The following is a 22,266-nucleotide window of genomic DNA, read 5'->3' as shown; positions in this document are numbered from 1 at the left end:
GTGGGCCTAATATCCCCTCCCCCTGGGGCCAGAATGATTCTGGCTGCCTCCCACCCCCTGCATCACAGCCAGCAGCGCGCAAGGGTTGTGGGGATCACCGAGCCGGAAGAGGGAGCCTGGCGGGCCCCCAGGCTGAACAGTCTGTGGCAAGGGACGAGGCTGCACTCCTGCACGCACCCCCGCCGGGTCGCTGCGCTGTCCACCTCCTTCCCACCGCGCTGCCCCCCACCTGCAAAAGGGGATCCAAGGAGCATCCGGAAAAGCCTCAGGAGGGGTGAAGGGCCGTACGACCACAGGAACCGAGACCCTGGGCGGCGCGGGTTCTGACCCTGGCCCTGCCTGGGTTAAAGGGGGCATTAGCCGCGCCTGCGTTTGGATGACCCCACTGCCATTGGCTGATAGTGTGACATGGGGCACATCACTTTATCCTCCATTTCTTCATTTGTAAAGACTATCACCCACTTCATGGCATACAGTTGTTTTCAGTAATGGTTCCTGTTGTGGTGTAGCCTTGAGCGAGACACTGCTCCTCTAAGCTTCAATTTCCTGGGCTGATCTCTCTGCCTCCATAAGATCTAACTAGTCAATCTCCCTTTACTGGTTTCTGTAGCACAAAATACCTCTTACGCATATCACAGAGATTTGTGTAATTCCAGAGGTTAAGAAATTGCAAGCTCCAAGAAGGAAGGAAAGAAATAGTTTTTGTATTGCTAGCACCTAGCACAGAGGTGGATGTTGGGTGGGTGCTCAATACATAAATATCTGTTGACTAAATAATGTACGTACTGCACGCAGATGAAAACAGAGCAACTCTTGGTACATTCCAGAGCCTCAGCCCCCTTTCCCACACCAATGATTTAATCGAATCGCTTATTTTACAGAAAAGGTCACTGAGGTCAATTTGGCCTAAGGTTGTGGCCACAGGTCAGAACGTTAGGCTCCTGACTTCAAGTTCAGATGAGAAAAGGGTTCCTAATTAATTGAAGGAAAAAAAACCCAAGTTGTTGTGATCATCAGGTTTAAATTTATGCAGTCTTTATTCTGCTTGCTATGCCAGTGCATTGCATGTGTTCTTGCTAGCTGCAATGTCAATTTTTAATCACATCTCGTATTATTGGGAACAGGATTGCATCAGTTGAGGCTGCTGGTTGCCATAACAATAGAAGTTTCTTTATACACACCAATACACACACCATCCGCTCATTTTTCTCTCTTCTCTACCCAGGCTGTGCTTGTTCTGGATTCCCAAGGGGTTATTTTAGGCATTTAGAAGATTAAAAGAAAGTAGTGAAACTTACACAAACATATGGCTTCTCAATCACGTGCATCTTTGAGACGGTGAAGACAAACAAGCAGAATCTGAGCTGGGGGACCCGGGAATGAACAATTAACACCGATTTGAGTTGCTGAGACATTCATTTTTGGCTCATTAACAGTTTGTTGGTGGTCTTCGTACCTTTGGTGGGCTTGGTTGCTTGAACACTGTTCAGTGATGGAGAGCCCCTCCCAAGTTGATGATGTTTGGGGAAGGTTCTGCCTCTTATATAGTCAGTGTGCTCCGCTGGTCCACCGTGCTCTCGGGAGCAAGTGAACAACTCCTTTCTTTTCTCAACTCACACTCCCTTCTCCAAGTTAGCCCCCTACTGAAGAATAGACCCCAACATTCTTGAAATGTTGATGAACAGGAGCACTGAGAAAACTGTTGTTGGTAAGCAGCCCACATCTTCCTGTTCCTATAGATTTTCACTGATTGGGGCAGTCCCTGTATTTTAAGAAAATCATTAGGATATGCCCTTCATGTAAGTGTGGAAACACTTCTGGTTCCAGCAACTTGGCAAACTTTGGTAATAGGGAGCACTTTCTAGCACAAACACCCCAAAATCCTGGATAAAATATTACAAGGAAGCAAGTAAGCCAGCCAAGAAGAAAGGCAAGTAAATTGAGTTTGCAAGGATAGGAAATCAGAAGTCAGAAACAGGGAAACAGAGCAAGGAGGGAATGGGCTGGTCTCCCTTGTCCTGGAGGTAGTTATAGGGTAGAGACAGGAACCAGCTGCTAGGGACTTGGGTCTCATCATGCACAGAATGATAGGAGATGGGATCTTGGGTCCATGTGACGCTGAGTTGGAACTGAACTGTCTACCCCCAGGCTATAAACTAGTGGGTCCCATAGTGGGAAGGGCAGGGGAGGCCCAAGTTCCCACCAAGTATGGTTAGCTTCAGGTCCTCGGCATGGGTGCATGTTATCCAGCACATCACAGACTGACATTTATATTTGGCTTTGGGAATGGAAGCTTATATTTGTAGCCACTAGAAAAATCTGTCTATTGAGGGCCAGAACCCCCAGCTATTTCCCTTACCCCCAACCTGCTAAATATCTGAACCATGTTCTCAACCTACTGTTAGGATTCATGTTTTATGATGATTCTAATGAAAAAATCAGTTGACCCAACTGTATTTGTTTTTCTATTGCGGCTGAATACACATTATTACAAGGTGACTGGCTTCAAACAAAAATTTAGTAGTTGTAGTTCTGGAGGTCAAAAGTCCAAAATGGGTCTAACTGGGTCTTCAAGGTGTCAGCAGAGATGCATTCCTTCCTGGAGGCTCTAGAATTTGTCTTTTTTATTTCTAGAGGCTGTATACCTTCCTTGGCTTGGCCCCTTTCTCCATCAGCACTGAACAGGTTTTTTTTCACGTCACATTCCTGTGACTCTGATTTCTGCCTTCTTTTTCTACTTTTTAAGGACCCTTGTGAATACATCAGGATCACCCAAATAATCCAGGATAATCTCCTTATTTTGAGGTCAGCTGATCAGCAAATTTAATTCCATCTGCAACCTTAATTCCCTCTTGCCATATAAAATAACACAGGTTCCAGGAATTAGCATGTGGACATCTTTGGGGGGCCATTATTCTGCCTACCACATAAAGTAACAGTCAAGTTCGTCAAGTAACTGATCCTCTTATAAAGTGCCAGGTCACGGTCACCTTCATAGTGTTGCTGTGACGTATATTCTTCTCATGGCCATGGCAGAGATGCCAAAGATCTAGCCCAATTGTGTAAGTGCTTCTTAAGCCTTTAGTTATGTCGTGCATTTCCTGTAGCTGCAGTAACAAACAACCACAAGTTTGGTGGCTTAAAACAACATAAATTTCTCTACCAGTTCTGTAGGTCAGAAGTCCATCCTGGGTCTCACTGGGCCAGGATCAAGGTGTGGGCAGTACTGTTACCTCCAAAGGCTCTCGGAGAGAACTGCTTTCTTGCCTCGTGGGCCCTTCCATCTTCAAAGCCATCTTCCAATATCTCTGTGCTTCCGTTTTTACACCTTTTTCTGACTTTAGACCTTCCAACGTCTCTACTTTTAAGGACCCTTGTGATTACATTGGGCCCACCAGAATGATCTCATTGCCAGACCTTAATCACATCTGCAAAATTCCCTTTTACCATGGAAGGGAACATTCACAGGTTTTAGGACATCTTTGGGAGAGGGGAAGACAATATGTAGCCTAACCAAATATATCATGCTTGTTAAAATTCCATGGTCAAAATCAAGGGACAGGAAGTACTCTGCTCATGGAGGGGAAATGGGGATATGTAGAAAAAAAATACATACATAGAAATATTTGTACATGTATATACGAGTATAAAATTTCTGACAGTAACCTAATCTACCACACATCCAGTAAGGCCTTTAATAAGTTTACTGAATGTGACTTTGGACCACAGTAGTTCAAGGTGTTATACTCTTTGAGGGCTTCCTGAAAACACCTATGAGCATTAATCATCTTATAATCGTAGCCACAGCTATCTGGACTCGAGTTACTGTGAGGTCTGCAGGGCAATGTCATCTGTAGCAAAGGTGGATGAAAGCTATCATTTAAGATGTCATTTGCTCATTCCAATTATAATGCTGTTGTCTACTTTAGAATCACATTGAAATTTAGCTTCTGAATTTCTTTCTTCCTCTACTCCTATTATCCAGAGCAAGATGACACACTGTTTTAAACCCTCTGAAGGTGCAGAAGGGAGTCTGCAGGGGTATTAAAGAAAGTTGCCTCACCCTTTTGCCAGAACTGGCCCAGAATTCAGCCGAGGAAGCATCTATTAGGACAGGTAGGTCTTGGGTCTACCGCTCTGCTCTGAGCAGGTAAGAGCAAACCGGGAGAGTTATACCCCACTTCCTAAGAGTAGGCACTCACAAATCAGAATACAGGAGGACAACTGAGATGGTTAGGGGATTCAAGACTGCTGCCCAGGGACAGGGTCAAGGGGATGTTCAGCCTGAAGACCTTCCCAAGAGCAGAAAGTAACATATCTGTGGCCTGAAGGAGAATCAGGCAAGTTTCCCTGGCTCTGTCTCCTTAAAAGGCCTATGAATAAGCTAGTAGATGAACACCCCAAGGGCCCAGACTGTGGCTGCTGAACACCATTTCCAAATAATGAGGGATCCTTAGAGAAGTGGCTTATTCCAGCTATCAGACTAAGATGAGCCTGGGACTCTTACCATATCAGAAAGCAGGGAAGATTGGGGCTATCTCCAAAGAACTCAGGAGGCAACTCGAGTTGACTTCCACTGACCCAAGATAGAACATATTCCTCTCATCTATGGAACCATTGCCTCCGATTCCTTTTAACCCTGGGCTAGGGGAATCCCTCTCCTGCTTTCAGCAGTAATGGAGTAGAATCTGATGCCATCAAGGCTCTCTCTTAGGCAGCTTTTTCGAAGTCCAAACTGATTGGCTCCCTCTGCTCCTACATACGAAGAGCCATGTAGACAACAAAATGCAGCCAATAATCCAGGACCACTGGGAAAAAATACAAAGGACATTGTAGGACAACTGATGACATAAATATGGGCTGCAGATTAGACAACAGTATATCAAAGCTAATTTCCTGGTTTTGACAGCTACTAGTTATATAAGAAAATGTTCCAGTTCCTAGGAAATACATATTTTGAGATAAAACAGCAAGATGTCTTACTTCTTTCCAGATGGCTCAGGAAAAAAACATGTAAATCAAACAAGATATAATTGGGGAAAAGGTAGTTTTTGTACTATACTTTCAAGTTTTTCATTTGAAATTTTATCAAAATAATTTAGTCTACTCAGTCTGAGTCTCTTATCCTAACTTCTTAAGTGCTTTTCACTGAGAAGTTATCTGAAATTGGCTGTTTTATAGGAACCCTCTGCTTATAAATCCTTCATACTAATACCATAATTTCCTTAGAAATGACAATTGTGTAAATATACAGATGTTAATAAAAACTTAATTACAAATAGCTAGTGTAAGCAATACTTAGTATCACTTGCCTTTATAAAATTCAGATGAGCTACAATAAAGCTACCCGGGAGAGGCGGCTGGTTAGCTTAGGTGGTTAGAGCGCAGGCTCATAACACCAAGGATGCCGGTTTGAGCCCCACATGGGCCACTGAGTTGCGCCCTCCACAACTAGACTAAAACAAACTACTTGACTTGGAGCTAATGGGTCCTGGAAAAACATACAGTTCCCCAATAAAAAAAAATTTTAAAAACTACCTGGGGAATGTGAATCTTTCTAGATTTGTATCTCTAGAGGGATGCATAAGGAACTAATAATCCTGGTTCCCTCCAAGGGGTCAAAGGTAGATTCTACTGTTACTGTTTAATATCTTCTGATTTCTGAACCATGATTCAAGTGTGAAAAGTTAATCGATTAAGTTTAATAAAGTATTATATTGGGGGCCATCTGTGGGGTTGCTATTAAGTTAGGCAATTCTAAACAAGCTATTTAAGATCTAGAATACCAATTATGCAACTGTATGAACTAATCCTTTTAACAAATGGAAGCATAGTGTTAGGGATACAAATATGCATCTTATTCAAGATACGGTTGCTGGGCCGGCCAAGTAGCTCAGTTGGTTAAGAGTTGGCTTAAGAGCGCGAGCTCTGAGCAGCAGGGCTGCCAGTTCGATTCCCACATGGGCCAGTGAAGCTGCGCCCAAGCTGAGCTGTCGCTGAGCTTGTTACACCAGCTGGCAGAATGGCTCAGCTGGTGTAACAAGATTGCCTGTTCGATGGTGGGCTACACCCACCCACAATGAAGACTGAACTTGGCACCTTGAGCTGAGCTACTGCCCAGATGGCTCAGAGTGTGCGCTCTTAACAAGGCTGCTGGGTTTGACTCCCACATGGGTTGGTGGCTATGCCCACCCACAAGTAAGACTGAACACAGCACCTTGAGCTTAGAGGCCACAAGCTGCCGACGGGAAGCCAGATGGTGACTGGCGCCCTCCACCACGAAGATTGAAGACAACTTGGCTGGTCCCCTTCCCCAATAAAATCTTAAAAAAAAAAAAAAAAAGATATGGTTGCTGCCTCAAAAAGCTAAAAAATTAGCGTAAATTGGTAATTAACTCTACTAGGTTGCTGACTATGTAAGAGCTCTAAAATAGTTTCATTGTATGAAATTGAATGCTAACAGTCATTTTTTCATTCCTTTTCATAAATTAAAGGATTACTGACTTGAAAATAGTTGGTACTGAAAAGTCATTATACATCCATTCCATAGTATACAAGTCAGTGCATTAAAACAGACCTATACATTACTATACATTAAGTAAAAACAAGTTGCAGAACACGACTCCGGTATGAGCAGCTTATTGAAAGGCATAAGCATTATGACCAAAAAAGTCTGGGCAGCTACACAGGTACCATTAACAGTGGATACCTTAGTAAGTAGGCTCTAAGGGAGAGATACTGCATAGTTCAAGTACACATTACTTTTGTAATTAAATCAGAACTTAAGAAAAAAAACATTCTACTGCCACAAGACTGAAAATTGATGAAATCACAAAACAATGCTTTCTGAATGCAAGGTAAATAAAAATGTGGAGCGGCCGAGTGGCACGCTGGTTGAGTTGGCTTGGGACGCCAGCTCTGAGCAGCAGGGCCCCGGTTCAGATCCCACATGAGGGTCAGTGACGCAGCGCCCTCTACAGCTACAATGGTGAACAACAGCTCAACCTGGCACTGGGCTGCTGTGAGTCGTTGGCTAAGGTGTAGACTGCAGCCCCTGCTGTAGTGGGTTGCAGTGAGCTACTGTGAATGGCTGGCTGCCAGCATGAGCCGCCGTCTCACTGGCTGGCGAGCCACTGCCTCACCCAAGAGCACAATGATAATACCAACATGGGCCGGTGAAGCAACGTCCAACACAACTAGACTGAAGAACAAAAGGACAGCAACTTGTCTATTCCTTCCCCAATAAAATCTTAAAAAAAAAAAAAAAAAAGTGATGGCTCCTAAGCATCAATTGCCAAGATTTAGAGTGCTCCAAGTCTAAAACTAAGGACTTGGGAAAAGATGATGAACTCTTCCTAGTTTATCTGAGAAATAACTGTCATGGGAAATGTTGAAACTGTTGTAATATAAAAATGAGTAAATTTTATGTAAAGCAAGATTAATACAATTTAGTATTTTTAATCCTTCACAATAGCTAGAAGATAGTATTTACAATGGTATTGTTCTAAGTACTTGTCACATATAAATCTTTTATCTTCACAACTCACAAGGGTTTATCCTACTTCAAGGATGACACTGAAAACACAAACAGTGCGAAGGACTATGTTGATCCCAGGCACCGGTTCTGAGAAACTGAAAAAACAAGATCCTTTTTCTCATATTCAAGTCAGGAATGGCAACTCCAATTCAAAAGACCACTTGCTGAGAATTTGGCACTAAGTGGGAATACACAAAAAATTCAAAACAAGCCTTTCCCTCAATAAGCATTTTATTAAGGAGATAAAACAAAATAGGTTAACAAAGTGGGAGAAAGATACCAAAATGAAAGATGGTAACACAGGAGCAGCAGACAGGACTAAAAATGGCCAGAGGCACTATGGTGTGTCAATAAACAGTCAGGTAAAAGGGGCATCAAGATGTTGCTCGCTTCCATTTAATTGCTATCAGCTTAATACTCCATCTAGTCACAGATCAACACGGCATGATGGACTGGAGGATTCAAGTAACAAATTAGCAAGGAACTGAACAGTTTATCAGTCAACTCTGTTCTCAAGTGGGCTGCTATAGTGGTTTAGCATGTCTAATGACGCAGGCTCACAGGTATGGAGTAAGACTATTTTTACTAGGTTGGTCTTTGCGATTACTGGAAATTTTTTATGGGAGCAGGAACTTACCTAACCCACTATGAGACCAGCTAACAACATAGACAAGCCTGCCTATTACACCACGTGATGTCCTAACAGAAGATGTTGCATACTTTAGGAGTCAAATTTCATACTGCAACATCCTCTCCCCTTCTTTTAAATGCTTTTCTTTCCCTGAAAACAAGAATTTGGTCAAAGTCAAGTCTTTGTCTTAGAAACCAAATTATGAAAGGCAGTGAAGGCTTGCAACTCATTGTCATTAACTTCTGTCCTTTCAAATGGCATTTTCTTCTCTGAAATTTGTATCGGGAAAACCCCCCCTTCCTATAAACAACTTAAAAAAAAGTTATTCAAGAAAATAAGGTCATGGAAGGAACATCAACTCTTTGGGGCACTATCATAAGGGTCTAAGATTTTGTAACATAAGATAAGGGTCTAAGATTTTGTAACAAAAGCCCTGGGATTTTAGTCTTTTTACTTATTACCAAGTACTCCCAGTTACTCTGATACCTAGATATTTGATTCAGTTTTTTCCACAACCTTTTTATTGGTATGCCTTCCAGATTCAACGAACCTACACACCAGCTGTATATTATGCTTTCTAGTCCCTAACTGGCACAATCAGCAGTATACCACCATACCCTAGCACAACCCAACCCTTGATACCTTACATAGTGAGAGCTCCTAGAAAACAGAGGTTAATGAATACTTATTTTAAAGTATCTGAACAAAGAGGAATATAAGGTTGCAATTTCAATTAGGCTTATGGATGTATAGACTAATTGGTAACCTGGTAACTCCCACAAATTCGCAGTGTTATAATTTGGTCTCCCCATAGTATTCATTATACTTCACGTTCTCGATAAAGTACGAAAAACTTAGGGTTTACCCATTTACTGTTTTTCAAACCATCCACATGTAAAATTTACAAAGATGACCTAAGCAATTATCACATAACCCTAACTGCAAAGGCGACTGTTGAATGAAATTTTACTTTAACCTGCAACTGATTATACCAAGTGATCTGTTAAATATTATCTTTCAACAGAAAATGCAATATTTGGTTTTGTACTTTGAACAAAACTATGCTAACTTGCTGATCAAAGACTGCTTTTGTTTTTATATGACAAACATTAAAGACCGTGGACTCGTACTCTAACAAATTAAATACTAATTATATTGACCACTTCCAGAAAGTGGGGTTACCAGGCTAAATTAGATACCAAGTGTTAGGTGTTATTTCCTGAAGAGTTCAAATTTAAGTTTGAAAGAAGTTTCATTATTTAAAATCTATTAATTTAGGCAAAATTGTGTAACAGATTGACTACAAAATATCTTTTATTTTTAACTTAACTTGTTAAAGAAGAATATACAATGACTTTGGCAAATTTGATTCACAGCACAAAATAATGTTATCCAAATTGAATAATTTATTGCTGGTCTGAGGCGTGGCTTGTTTTATACTTAAGAATTTACATTGTTTCAACAAACAGCAGATATCAACATTTAAAGGAATAGCGACCTATTCAATAAGGCAATCATTTTGGTAGCAAACTTTTATTGAAATCTTACATTAACTCAAGCTTTATAAAAAGCCAACATAATTGAAAAATGGGTTCTCCCTCTAAAGCCTCATGTATCCAAAGCTTGAAACGGTTAATTTAAAAGCAAACAAATAAAACAAAATCCCTGCAGCAGATCCTGCTGAAATACTTAAAAAAAAAAAAAAAATCTAAATGAGCTTAATCTTTACAAAAGTTATTTTAGCTCAAAAGCTATAAAATCAAAGTTATCTTAATTCTACAAAGAAGGGAGAAGGTCTTCATGCCACCATTTCTTTAGAACCTCATCTTTTTCATCAAATTTGGCCACAAATCAAATTTCTGTGTGCCCTTGTTTTCAGGAGATTCCTCTTGCAGAAGAGGCCAAGTACAAACATGGAAGAGTAACTGCCTAAGCAAGTAGGAAAGTGTTCTGTAATAGTGTGCAAAGAACGTAGAGTTCTGGGTTAATCTCTGGAGCTCGATCTGGACCGTGACCTTGACTTTGAATGGGATCTAGAACGGGATCTTGAAGCTCTTTTTGGTGGAGGGGACACAGAATGAGCCTTTGAGGGTGGAGCAGGTAGGGGAGACTTGGAACGAGACTGGCTCCTCGATCTAGACTTTGACTTTATATCACCTTTTCCATTTTCTTTGGGGGAACGAGATCGAGAACGAGACCTGCTTTGAGATTTCTCATACTCATCCTTAGATCTGCTTCGAGAGCGTGAACGGGAGCCCCGATCAGACTTGGGCTTAGATTTGCTCTTGGATCTAGATTTCCTGCCTTTTGACCGAGAACGTGATCGACCTTTGCTCCGAGACCTAGATCTGAACAAGAAAAGCCAGATTAAAAAAAAAATACTTTGCCAGAACACACAAGTACTCCACAAACAAGTACAGTGACAGTCAGAAAAAGACCAAACATTATTTACCGGGAGCGACTTTTTGAGATACTTCGTGATCTACTGCGGCTGCTCCTGCGACTCCTACTTCGTGACCTTCTTCTAGACCGTGACCTATAAGAACAATGATTAAAATCTTAATCTCAACATACCTCAACACAAATGTCTGTCACTTATGAAAAACAGACAAACTGACCAAAAAATGCAGCTGCTTCCTATAAATTAAATCCAGTCAAAACATTTGAAAAAGAATCTAATGATGCATAACCAAGAAGAACTAAGAACTGCCCTAATTTTAATTAAGTATCAACTGAAATACTGCTGTTTGAATTTTTCTTTGTTCTTGGCAAATACTGTTTTCTCCCTTCCCATTTCCCTTTTTTTACCTTGATCTGCTTCCAGAGTAAGACCGTCTATGGCTTGTTCGTGCTTTATCTTCAATGAGCCTAATATTTCGGCCATTTATTTCTGTACCATCCAGTTTATCCAAAGCACGCTTCATGTCTGAGTAGGAGCGAAACTCAATTACGCCTTCGTTTGTGCGTTCTTTGTGAGCATCCGCATAGGTGACTTCACCTGCTTGTCTCATGAAATCCTAGAAGAGCAACAAGACAGGTCAGACCCAATTCTAAAGATCTATGTCTGTACCTGACTCTCAGAAATAAAATAAAACAAGAGCCTACCTTTCAAACATTAGCATCATTTTTATATTGAATTATAGCACATACCTTTAAATCCTGCCAACTGCAACGACTAGAAAGATTTTCTACAATAAGTCTGAATTCTGTACGAACAGGTGGTCCATATTTGTCTCTGCCAGAAGTTCTCCGACTGCTGTATCCACCTCCACTACCTTTATCACATGAAGGGAACAATCAAATGTGTTGCAATGATAGGGATGCATAATGTTTTTGAAAGTTAGTACAAACATATCAACTTTTATTTACTGGAGTAGGACTTTGCTATTATATTGCTAAACCTGTGATACAATTGTGATTTGCCACAAATTAAATTAAGGGCAAGCCAAATAGACTAAATCCAACTAAACTTCTCCTACAATCTGTTAGAAAGTGACTGCTCCTTTATTCAATTTACCTCGCTAAGTTTTATTTTACAGAACATTGTAAAATATAAAACTTAACTGATTACATGCATTTCTACATTTTACAAAAATGTTTACTAGTTACACTAAGTACTTACATCACAGTGTGAGGTTTTTGGTGGTGGTTTGGCCACAAAACACGCAAGGTAACAGTCACCTAGTTCAGATTAACCAGTTTTGTCTAACCCTTGGAATCCTCACCATCACCCTGCGTCTAATGGCAAAAGGCTGCTGTCGTCATGGCTTCCGGTAAGGTCAGCCAAAGGGTCATAGGGCAAGGGTCACACAATGTATGGAAAAGCCAAGGCCAATCAGGAAAGGCAGTCATCTTAGCCTCAGTGGACACAGCCTCAGCCCCATTGGTCACTTTCAAATTGAAACATCAAGGACTTGTTAAAAAGTTTGAATTCAACATGCAACAATTTCAACATCAAACATTTAACATAACCAACCCCCCCCACCTCCTCCCAACAACATGCCCCCGCCCCCCCAGCTCAAATATAGCATAAAGCTTGTCTAGATCTACTTGTGGTAAATACCACATTACTTGAAAATAGTATTTTCTTTGGCCCCCGCCAATTTTAATAACTCTTAAGGCCTAAACTTAAAGCTCCTCCCCTTTCCCCGTCCCCAGCTCACCTCCATCCCAACCTGTCCCCAAACTTCTACGCTGTCATTCCCATTTCTAGCTAATGCACTGACAGGTAAGCAAGGGGGATACAACAATACAGCCATCCCTCACTTCCTCCGTGGGTGGAGCCCACGACAGTGCTGACAGGGGCACAGCACAAGCAACCCCCACCCCCCCAAAACACCCAAACCCTGGCTAGGTAAAACCCACAACCCAAACCCCGCGCTCCGGCGTCCCGTGGTTGCACCGGGCAGGCGTGAAGGCAGCGGGGCCCCGGGACACCCCAATTAAACGACCCCGCCCACCCCGCCTGCCCGGGCTGGGAGGCCCCACCCTGCCCCCTCTAGGCCTGCGCCTTCCCACCCCACCCCGTCCCAAGAACACGGAGCGCGCGGGGGGTGGGACTCACTGCGGCTTCCGTAACTGTAGCCGTCACGATCGCGGCGCGGGCCCCGGGCGTGCTCCACAATCACGCGCTCGCCGCAGAGGTCCTTGCCGTTCAGCTCGTAAACGGCGTCGTCGGCGTCGCGGGAGTCCTCGAACTCCACGAAGCCGTACCTGGAAGGCGGTGCGAAGGCCGAGGACAGGCGGGGCATCGTTAGGCCGGGGACGCGCACGCACGCGCGGCCACCTCCTCCCCGCGCGCACCCGCGGCCCCGCGCCGCCGCCATTTTGGGGGCCCTGCCACGCGGCGCAGCGGCCTTGGCAGCTCTTCCGTTTTGAAGGGTCCCGCTGCCGCTAGACCCGAAGCAGTGAGGGCGGACGCGGGGGGTCCGACTCACCCATTTTTGAGGTCTATTTCGAGGAGGCGGCCATAGCCACTGAAAAAGCGCTGGATGTCCTTCTCCCGGACGTGGTAGCTAAGGCGTCCTATGTAGACGCGCGGCATGTCCGTGGCGGGCGGTGGGCCCGAGGGCTGGCTGTCTTAACAGCGGACCGCAAGGCAGAAGCCCCGGTGCGGGTGCGGGGACGGCAAGAACACGAACACGCGCCTCGCACAGCAGCGGCGGCCAAGTCCAGCCACACAATGGTGTGCGCGCGCGCCTGGGTTACGCTATAAGGGCGGGCGGCCGGGGGCGTGGCCCGGCGTGTGACGTCACCACGCAGCAGTACCCTCCCGCGCTGTAGCCTTGGGCTCGAGGGTGATTGGCGCGTCCGCCGCCCGCGAAGTTTCGAGGATGTGCGGTTCTATTCCCTCACAGGATTTTCTCCACCCATCTTTGTAAGCATCGTCCAGACGAGGACTTATTTTCTAATTTGCACCTCCTAAAAATCTGTTCGTCTGCGTTATTTCTCCAGGACTGGCGCTAAGGAGGCCGGCTAGTAGAATCCCCGTATGTCATTGGCTCTCGAGGATGTCATAATAGGCCTCTGTGATCTCTGATTGGCTCCTTAAAACGAGGCTCCGCATTTCCCCCACGGATCGGCTCTCGCTCTCCTGGGTGAGGAGGAATGTGCACTCTGACACAGTTGATTTAGCCTGTTTCACAGAACCCGAGGTTGGACTCCTGAGGTCGTGGTGGCCTGGCTGGGATCGCGTTGCCAGCCCACAGACCTTTTGGCGTGTATCTCTCGTGGTCTTGTTCACAGCCATCATCAGCCTTCACCACTTCACTGCACGTCCCCCTCTCCCTTTGTGCGTGTTTCTTGGAGCACTAGCAGCTGGAGTCACCTGTAGATTGCTTTGTGCATGGCAATCCCACACTCGCCGAAGGTGTTCACAGAGGGAGCACGGCCAAGGCCTCTGGCCCAGGAAAGTTGAGCAAGACCTGGCAGCCCTCCTGCAGAAGTGCGCTCTTTTTCGCTCCCATATGAAGAGTCTCTTTGCCCGAACGCCATACCTCCCTCTCTTGTTTTGGAAGGCACCATGTTTATGTGGCAGAAATATATGTTTTTGAGCTCATCACTAGAGATGCCACTTAAAGCAGGAGAACTTTGATGAAAACACCAACAGAGTCATAGTAAGTGGGGAGCAGAAGACGGTGGAGTACTCTGAAAGTGCAGGAAAGGAGGGGTGGGGGTAAAACCGGAGGAGCTTGGTGTCACAGAGGCTGAGATAATACTGGCTGTTTAGGTATTTCCGTATATTCCAGCTCTTCTTGAGCAGTGCAATCTTGGTATTCTTCAGCTTCTGGTTGTTAGCAAAGTCTGGAGGGAAGTTGGTTGTCAGGACTGAGCGAGGGCGAGTGTTAATACTGGCATCTAGTGGTAGAGACTACACACTGTTAAAAATTAAATACAATACATAGGTGTATCTTTTTTAAAAAGTTCATGGAATATAGTAGTTAGGGAAAGGAGACTTCAATGTGATAATATTTTTTTCTCTCACTCATCAAATTGTCAACGCTTTAAAATTTGTTAAAATTCATTATTGACTAGAGGTGAACCAGAAAATGGCACTCATGTAGTGTTGGTGGGACTGAACATTCATTTTGGAAAGGTAATAGGGTAGTACTTATTAAAAAATGCATACCCGCAGTGAGGTGTTGCGTCCTCCCTTTTTGCAGTTCATTTACCCAAAGAGAAAGATGCAACTGACATCATCCTGTCCTCTGCTTCCTCTCACCTCTCTTTTCCCAGAGCACAGTGGCTCCTCTTAAAAAGCCCAAATAGCACTGGCTACAGAAGAGGAAACCGGCTCAAATACTATCATTGAAGGGAATGTTGGGCCATCAGCATTTTGTGGAGTCTTGCTGATGATCTAACTCACCTGTGTTGATATTTTGGAAGAGCGACTCAAAAGAGAAATGAGGGATGTACAGCATGAGAGCACATTTCTCTGGACACCTGGATAAAGATCACTCCGCTTCTCATTCTAAAATTGTGGTGGTGACTGCAGGAGTCTTATCAGCAAGAGAGGGAGAGTCACCTCAATCTGATCCAGAAGAGAGTTAATAACTTCGAATCCGTAATTACCTGGATTGTAAAGGACAGTGTAGAGCACACAATTGTTGTGGTTTTCAATCCAATGGATATTCTTACATATGCTAGCTGGAAACCAAAAGAATTTCCCAAGCACCATGTGATTCAAAGTGGGTGTAAACTGGATTCTGATAGGTTTTGCTGTCTTACATCTGAAAAGTGTACATTCCAGAAGCTGTCTCATCTTGAATGGATTTTGGGAGAACATGGTTTCTGCTGAAAGTCACCTTATCACTCCTCTAAGCACTCATTTTTCCCAGCTTTACTGAGGTGTTATTAACACACAACATCTATAAGTTTAAGGTGTACAATATGATGATATTGTAACATATATGTTGCAAAATAATTACAATAAGGCTAGTTAATACCTCCATCCCTCACATAATAACTTTTTTTTGGTGGTAATAACATTTAAGACCTATTCTAACAACTTTCAGGTACATAATACAATATTGTTAATTATATTCACCATGCTGTGAACTTATAACTGAACTTACTCATAACTGCAAGTTTGTATCCTTTGACCAACATTTCCCAATTTCCCTCATCCCTGAACCCTTGGCAACCACTCATTCTACACTCTTAATTTCTATGAGTTTGGTATTTTAGATTCCGCATATAAGTGAGAGCATACAGTATTTGTCTTTTCTGTCTGACTTATTTCACTTAGCATAATGTCCTCAAGGTCCATCCATGCTGTCGTAAAGGGCAGGGTTTTCTTTTTTATGGCTGAGTAATATCCCATTGTATGTGCACATCACATTTAAAAACAATCCGTTCATCCATTGATGGACACTTAGGTTGTTTCCATGTCTTAACTATTGTGAATGCTGCTGCAATGAACATTGGAGTGCAGATATTTCTTCGAGGTAGTGATTTCATCTCCTTCAGATATATACCCAGGAGTGGAATTGCTGGATCATAAGGTAGTTCAATTTTTAATTTCTTTTTCTTTTTTTTTTTTTAAAGCTGAGCCATCCTGCCACCTGTTGGCAGCTCAGCAGCAGCTCAGCTTGGGCCCATGTGGGAATTGAACTGGCAACCTGTTGCGCAAAGCTCGCACTCTTGAGTGAGCTAGCTCTTAATCAACTGAGCCACTCGGCCGGCCCAATTTTTATTTTCTTAAGGAACCTCCATACTGTTTTCCATAGTGGCTCCACCAATTTACATTCCCACCAGCAGCGCACAAGGGCTCCCTTTTCTCCACAGCCTCACCAGCACTTCTCATATCTTGTCTTTTTTTTAAAGATTTTATTGGGGAGTTGGGGAACAGCCAAGTTGTTGTCCTTCAGTCTTAGTTGTGGAGGGCGCAGCTAGCTCAGCTCCAAGTTCAGTCACCATCTGGCCACCCATCGGCAGCTCGCGGCTGCTCAGCTCAAGGTGCTGGGCTCCATCTTAGTTGCGTGTGAGCATAGCCCACCATCCCATGCGGGAGTGGAACAGGCAACCTCGTTGTTAGGAGCGCGTGCTCTCACCAGCTGAGCCATCCTGCCACCTGTTGGCAGCTCAGCAGCAGCTCAGCTCGGGTCCATCGTCACTGGCCCATGTGGGAATCAAATGGGCGACCCTGTTGCTCAGAGCTCACGCTCTTAACCAACTGAACCACTTGGCCGGCCCTTGTCTTTTTTGATAATAGCCATTCTAACAGGTGTAAGGTGATGCTGTAACCACTGATTTTAAAATAAGCACCCTCCCTGCACTCTATATCTTCTTACCCTATTTTATTTTTCTTTATAGAATGTTCATCACCTGGCATTTATTTACTGTCTTCCACCGCCCTCACTATAAGCTTCATTAGAGCAGGGATTCCCTCTGGCTCCTCTTCACTGTTATATCTTCAGCACTTAGGAAAGTGCCAGGCATGCAGTAAGTGCTCAGTGAGAGTTGCACCATTCTGGTAATTGTTCAGAGCCTGTGAAGTGAGGATCTCCATTCTGCAGGCATCAGTGTGCTGAAGGGCTGTGTGCTGGTGGGATGGAATCTTCTGCCCCCTGGTTCGTGCCCACCCACTCCTGCTGCCCAGACACACACACCCCCTCACAGGGCTCAGAGAGGTGCAGCAATGCTCCCTGTAGATTCCACATTTCCTCCACCAAACTTATCTCTTGTCCATGGGAGTATAAATTGGTAGTCACGTTGGAAAGCGAAGAACTGTCACTTCAGTGTCTACTAAAGCCGTTTACTAAAAATGAAGCCACCATGGGTCTACCCCCATGACCTAGCGATTCCACACCTAACAGCAATGTGTGCATACACTCTCCATAAGGAATGTACTAGAAATTCATAGCAGCATTATGTGTAGTCGCTCCCACACTGGAAACCACTCAGATGCATATCCACAGGAGAATGGACAAATCAACTGTGGTTTATTCACATTGCACACTGCTACATAGCAATGAGAAAACCATACCGATCCGCTGCAAAATCAGTGTCTCTCACGGATATAATCGTCTAAGCAAGACACAAAGAAGTCCCTATTGTACGATTCCATGTATGCAAAACTGAAAAGCAAAACAAATCTATGGTGTGAGAAGTCAGGGTAGGGGGCAGGGAATGACTAGAAAGGGGACCTCTGGGGTTCTGGTCATATTTTGTTTCTTGAGCAATGCTGATTGCACACGTGTGCCCTGTCTGTGAAAATTTATTGAGCTGCACATTTATAATTTATGCACTTCGCTGTATGGATGTTGTATTTCGATGGAAAAAAGTTTTAAAAAGGATAACAACAAAAAAAAGAGAATCTTTCAAAAAATTATTGCTTACTTGATCTTGAGCCCTCTGGCCGGTGCTGGGAACTAAAACTCTACTGAGGACTTGATTCAGAGTTTTTGCTCATGAATGTTAATTTGTCTGAATCAATTACTTGTTTATGGGTGTTTGTTTGTTTGTTTCCAATTAGGTTTTCGTTCACTGAGAATTGCTTCTTGGTGTGGAAGATGTAGCTTTGTCGCCACCTGGTGACTATCCGTGTGATTACAGTGGTAGATACATGGGTTTCCTCATCCATGTATCAATGAAACTCCGAGATAGAAGACCTCTGAATGTCCGGGAATCCCAAATCTTCGAATTGCCAAACCCTTCTTCACTCAGAGGTTTTCTGGCCCTTACTTGAACACCTCCCTGATGGAGAGTTCTCTGCCTAACCAGACAGCCACGTCTATTCTTGGACATCTCTCACTGTGAGTAAATTCTTTATAGAAGGTAAAAAATTACTACCTTGAATTGTGTACCAACTGCTCCTGGCTGTGCCTCTGAAGCTGTTCAGCTAACTACATCCGTTTCCCACAAATGGGTCTTCCCGATGTCTGGGGGCAGTACTCAGACCCTCTGTTCATGTCCTCTCCTCTTGCTAAATGCCCATAGTCCCCCAAACATCCCTCCTGGGGCCTGCTTTCAAGTCCACCACTGCTGGAGGGTGGAGGCTTTGGAATTCTCCAACTTTCCACCTTTGTAGCGGTGCGCCAACTCATCTCATGCTTCTGAGCCTCATCCGTCATCTCTGAAGCAGGTGTAATAACAGGATGAGCCTCACAGAGTTGAAGTAACCAAGATGGTACATCTTTGGTGCCTGGTGTGGTGTCGGCACACTTTTTCTGTAGAGGGCCAGGCCGTGAATACTTTGACTTCGTGGGCCGATGAGCTCTGTTGCACCTACTCAGATCTGCCTTAGTGGCGCTCAAGCCCCCGAGCCTATATGCAAATATTATAAAAATAGGTACTGACCGCTGGGGGAGAGAATGGGCTGAATGGGAAGTATTTCATTTCTTCCTCTTAGAGGGAAGAAACGTTTCTTACTTATCTTTGGGCTCAGCACAGGGCCAGGCACATAGTAGGTGCTCAGGAAATGTTTACCAAAGGAGGAGAAACAATATATGACATAGGGAAGAGATGACCTTTAGGGCCAAACAGACCTGGGTCCAAATTGACTTATTCTCTCTGTGACTTGTGTTAAAGAAAAACTTATTCATGCTGCTTGTTAAAGAAATGACCAGGCAGACTTTGTTCAGGGGACTATTGAGATCAATGTAAGGACTACTGCAGTGCGGAGGGGAGAGAGTTTTTACAGTAGGGGAGAGAGAGTGAGCTGAACTTCAAATACAATAAGGAAAAAAGCAGGGTGGGGCGGGATGTCCGTGGATGGAAAATTGGACACCACCTGGAAGATGGTAGAGGCTGAGGAACACGAGCAGATATTGAGGGTGGGGTCTTCTGGCTAAAGCAACTCAGCAAGATTCTTGCTAAAATTGTGTGTATTAGCAGAGACAGACACAGAAGTCCCAAAGGCAGGGCCTCGTTGGGAAGAGAGTTCAGAGAAGCCTGACTACAGTTTGGTCAAGGAGAGACTCTGTCACCTAAGCTAAGACCCTTCCCCCCTCAGCACCTCTTTGCCTGTAAAATGGGCGTCATAGCAATACCTAGTGCATAAGGTTGTTGCAAGGATTAATGGAGATCATAGAAAAGAGTGTGGATGCTGAAAAAACATTTTCTAAGAAGAAAGCATGAAAGTAGTTTCATCTTCCATGATTTTTAACCCTATGGCCTTCAACCCTTAGTCCCACCAGATCCAGGGCCATTTCTTGTCCCCTCCAGTCTGCACAAAGAGACTTCGCTGGCTGTCTTGGGCTCTGGGAGTGGGTAGGGGATGGCACCAGGAAGAGGAGTGGTTGTGAAGGGGGTGAGGGGAGAGTCATGCTTCCTGCTCTGAATTCAGGGCCAGGCTGGCAGTAACTGCAGACAATCAGTTTTTGCCCCAAGGGCTCAGTGTTGGCTATAAAGAATTAATAGCCAGGAAAGCTGTCTGCCAATGATTTCTCAGCTCAAGGTGCAGGCATTACAGAAACACAGCCGAATCCATTTCAGATCCTGGCCTCCCAGCACTGGCTGACAATTGCTCCCCATCGAGTTTCTTCCCAGGAGAGTACTGGAGTCAGGGGTCGCTCCTTCCCGAGCATGCTCAGACTTCCAAGTGTGTGCGCAACGTTCTCTGTGTCCCCAGAGAAAAGAATAAGGGAAGGACACACGTGTCTCTCGAATTTGGTTGCCCTAGAAGCAGGCCCTGAGACAAGGGTTCAAGTGCATGAAGTTTATTCGGGTGATCCTAGGAGACACCAGTGGGAGGCTGGGGAAATGAGATGGAGAAGAGAGAGAGCTTGGAGGTGTATTATCAAGCCAGTTTGTACACTGTGGGCGATGGAGCTTAATCTCACCTGGGGCTCTGGGAAATGGTATAACCCAGATGCCTCAAAATTACCCCATCCGAGGGTGAGGGAACTGGGGTATTTATTATATACACCGGATCCTGTGGCTCATTGGTTGAGGGTTGCTCTCGAGGTGTTAATTACCTGGCAGGTCCAGCCTGTGTCACTCGGTGGCCAAGATGGTCTTCAGGTAGGAAGTGGCAGGTGCTGACAGCTGGCCTGCCCTGAAAGCGGGAAGGCCTTAGGGGTCCGAGCCAGGTACCCTCTCAGTCTACTACAGCATGGATGGGTTCAGGCCCTACTCTGGCTCAGGCACTTCACCGCTGCGATCTTACTTAGCTTCTGCATGTGTCCAAGGCTGGATGGTAGTTAACCTTGTCTCCCCAGAGCTACTTCTCAGCACTGGAACTAGGGTGAGGTGGGTAAACTCCCGGGCCAAGCGCAACATTTCATGGGGCACCCAAAACCAGAGCAGCCAAATCATATTTTAATGCAATAGTTGAAAAAAAAGAGACGTGAATGCAAAAAAAAAAAAAAATCCATGATGAACAAAAGAGCAGAATTTTAAATCAAGACAGGATCAGTAACTGTGCTAAGCTGAGCCATATTGAACCCCGAGGCAAAAGGAAAAAATCAGTAATACTGATTTGTTCCTCGTGGATTTGTTTTTGGCATTCATTTTTATTTAAAAAAATATTATTGCGTAGATGAAATATTCTCTATCTTGATTACTGAGTTTTTGGGTAGACACATGTATTTGTGCTTCCCTTGTCTCATCCTAGTCCCGGCCCTTGTCATCCGTCACCCATTTTCTCCCACCTTGGTATATTGTATTCAGTCTACTCAGCAGCTCAAGCCAAAAATCTGGGGTCTCCTGTGGCTCCTGTCTTCCCTCACCATCCCCAGATGGACCATTACTGATTTTCAGCCCCGCCTCCAAACATGTCTCAAATCTGTCCTCTTTCTGCCATCTCCAGGCAATGTCTGTCTCCTATTCACATTCTCTCCAGGCCTCTCACTTCCTCGTTTCCACCTCCAGGCTGGGAAGAGGTCACCTTCTTGTCTAGAGGGGCGGGCACTTTCCTGACCTCGTTTCCTGAGTCCCATCTCATGACTGTTTATAATAAACTTCAGACTCAAACAGACCCCCAAGCTGTACCCTTGATGTGTAAAGGGAAGGTTCTGGAATCAAGACATTACCGTTTTGTTTTTCCGTCCCAAGAGGGACTGTGGTCTCTAGATCGACTCAAAGCCAAACTGTGAGCTCTTTGTTGCAGGTGATGTCTGCATTCCTCTTAAGGTAATATATGTCATTGACTCAAAGGTGGGGAGGGTGGTGGGTGAAGAGACCCAGAGCATCATGCCTCCTGGGGATGCAAAATAGATAGTTGATTGTTTGATAGTTTCAAAAACATTCTCCCCTTTATGCAGTCAGATGGGTCCCCAAGTTCCCAATACCTTTGCGCATATCCTTGACATTCACTATTTCTGGAGAGTTCCGGCAAGTGCTCCTGTTTAGCATTACCTCCCCACATCAGGGCCAATTTATCTTGGGCTCCATGGCCCCTCTGCTCACTTGTTTGAGTCCTGAGTGGCTAAAGAAGCTCTGAGTCACTGATGGTGACATCTACCGTTTGGCTGGGCATTTCAGGGAGGCAGGGAGAGACCTGGATCGCAGTCCTGGACCTGTCTGGGTCAGAAGTCCTTCAGGAGAGATAGTACCCCCACGTGGGTTGTTGGCAGGATTAAGCAAGATAATGGGTATGTATGAAGCCTCACATAGCAGCAGGCACAGACTCCGTGCCCAGTTGGCGTCTCTTTCC

At 44.5% G+C, this 22,266-nt stretch overlaps 1 protein-coding gene and 1 long non-coding RNA gene across 4 annotated transcripts in view; one reads left to right on the top strand and one right to left on the bottom strand.

The window, feature by feature from the left end:
• Nucleotides 1–7,750: 7,750 nt before the first annotated feature.
• Nucleotides 7,751–13,347, bottom strand: SRSF6 (serine and arginine rich splicing factor 6). The gene is made up of 6 exons (XM_019637041.1): nucleotides 13,106–13,347; nucleotides 12,733–12,881; nucleotides 11,319–11,443; nucleotides 10,977–11,185; nucleotides 10,621–10,704; nucleotides 7,751–10,516 (listed from the first exon to the last, which is right to left on the bottom strand). The coding sequence occupies exons 1-6, from the start codon at nucleotides 13,210–13,212 to the stop codon at nucleotides 10,153–10,155; spliced, it is 1,038 nt and encodes a 345-aa protein (XP_019492586.1). The 5' UTR covers nucleotides 13,213–13,347; the 3' UTR covers nucleotides 7,751–10,152.
• Nucleotides 13,348–13,469: 122 nt separating this feature from the next.
• The window catches only part of LOC109379960 (uncharacterized), a 156,530-nt gene continuing 147,733 nt past the window's right edge, over nucleotides 13,470–22,266 (top strand). For all 3 annotated transcript variants that reach the window (XR_002123324.1, XR_002123325.1, XR_002123323.1), the window contains exons 1-2: nucleotides 13,470–14,284; nucleotides 18,145–18,424. This is a non-coding gene — a long non-coding RNA (uncharacterized LOC109379960). The remainder of the gene's footprint in view (nucleotides 14,285–18,144; nucleotides 18,425–22,266) is intronic.

The sequence above is a fragment of the Hipposideros armiger genome, unplaced genomic scaffold (assembly GCF_001890085.2).
Source record: "Hipposideros armiger isolate ML-2016 unplaced genomic scaffold, ASM189008v1 scaffold_31, whole genome shotgun sequence".
Classification (NCBI taxonomy): Eukaryota; Metazoa; Chordata; class Mammalia; order Chiroptera; family Hipposideridae; genus Hipposideros; species Hipposideros armiger.
Note: the sequence above shows the minus strand (reverse complement) of the source record. Positions and strands in the feature narration are given on the sequence as shown.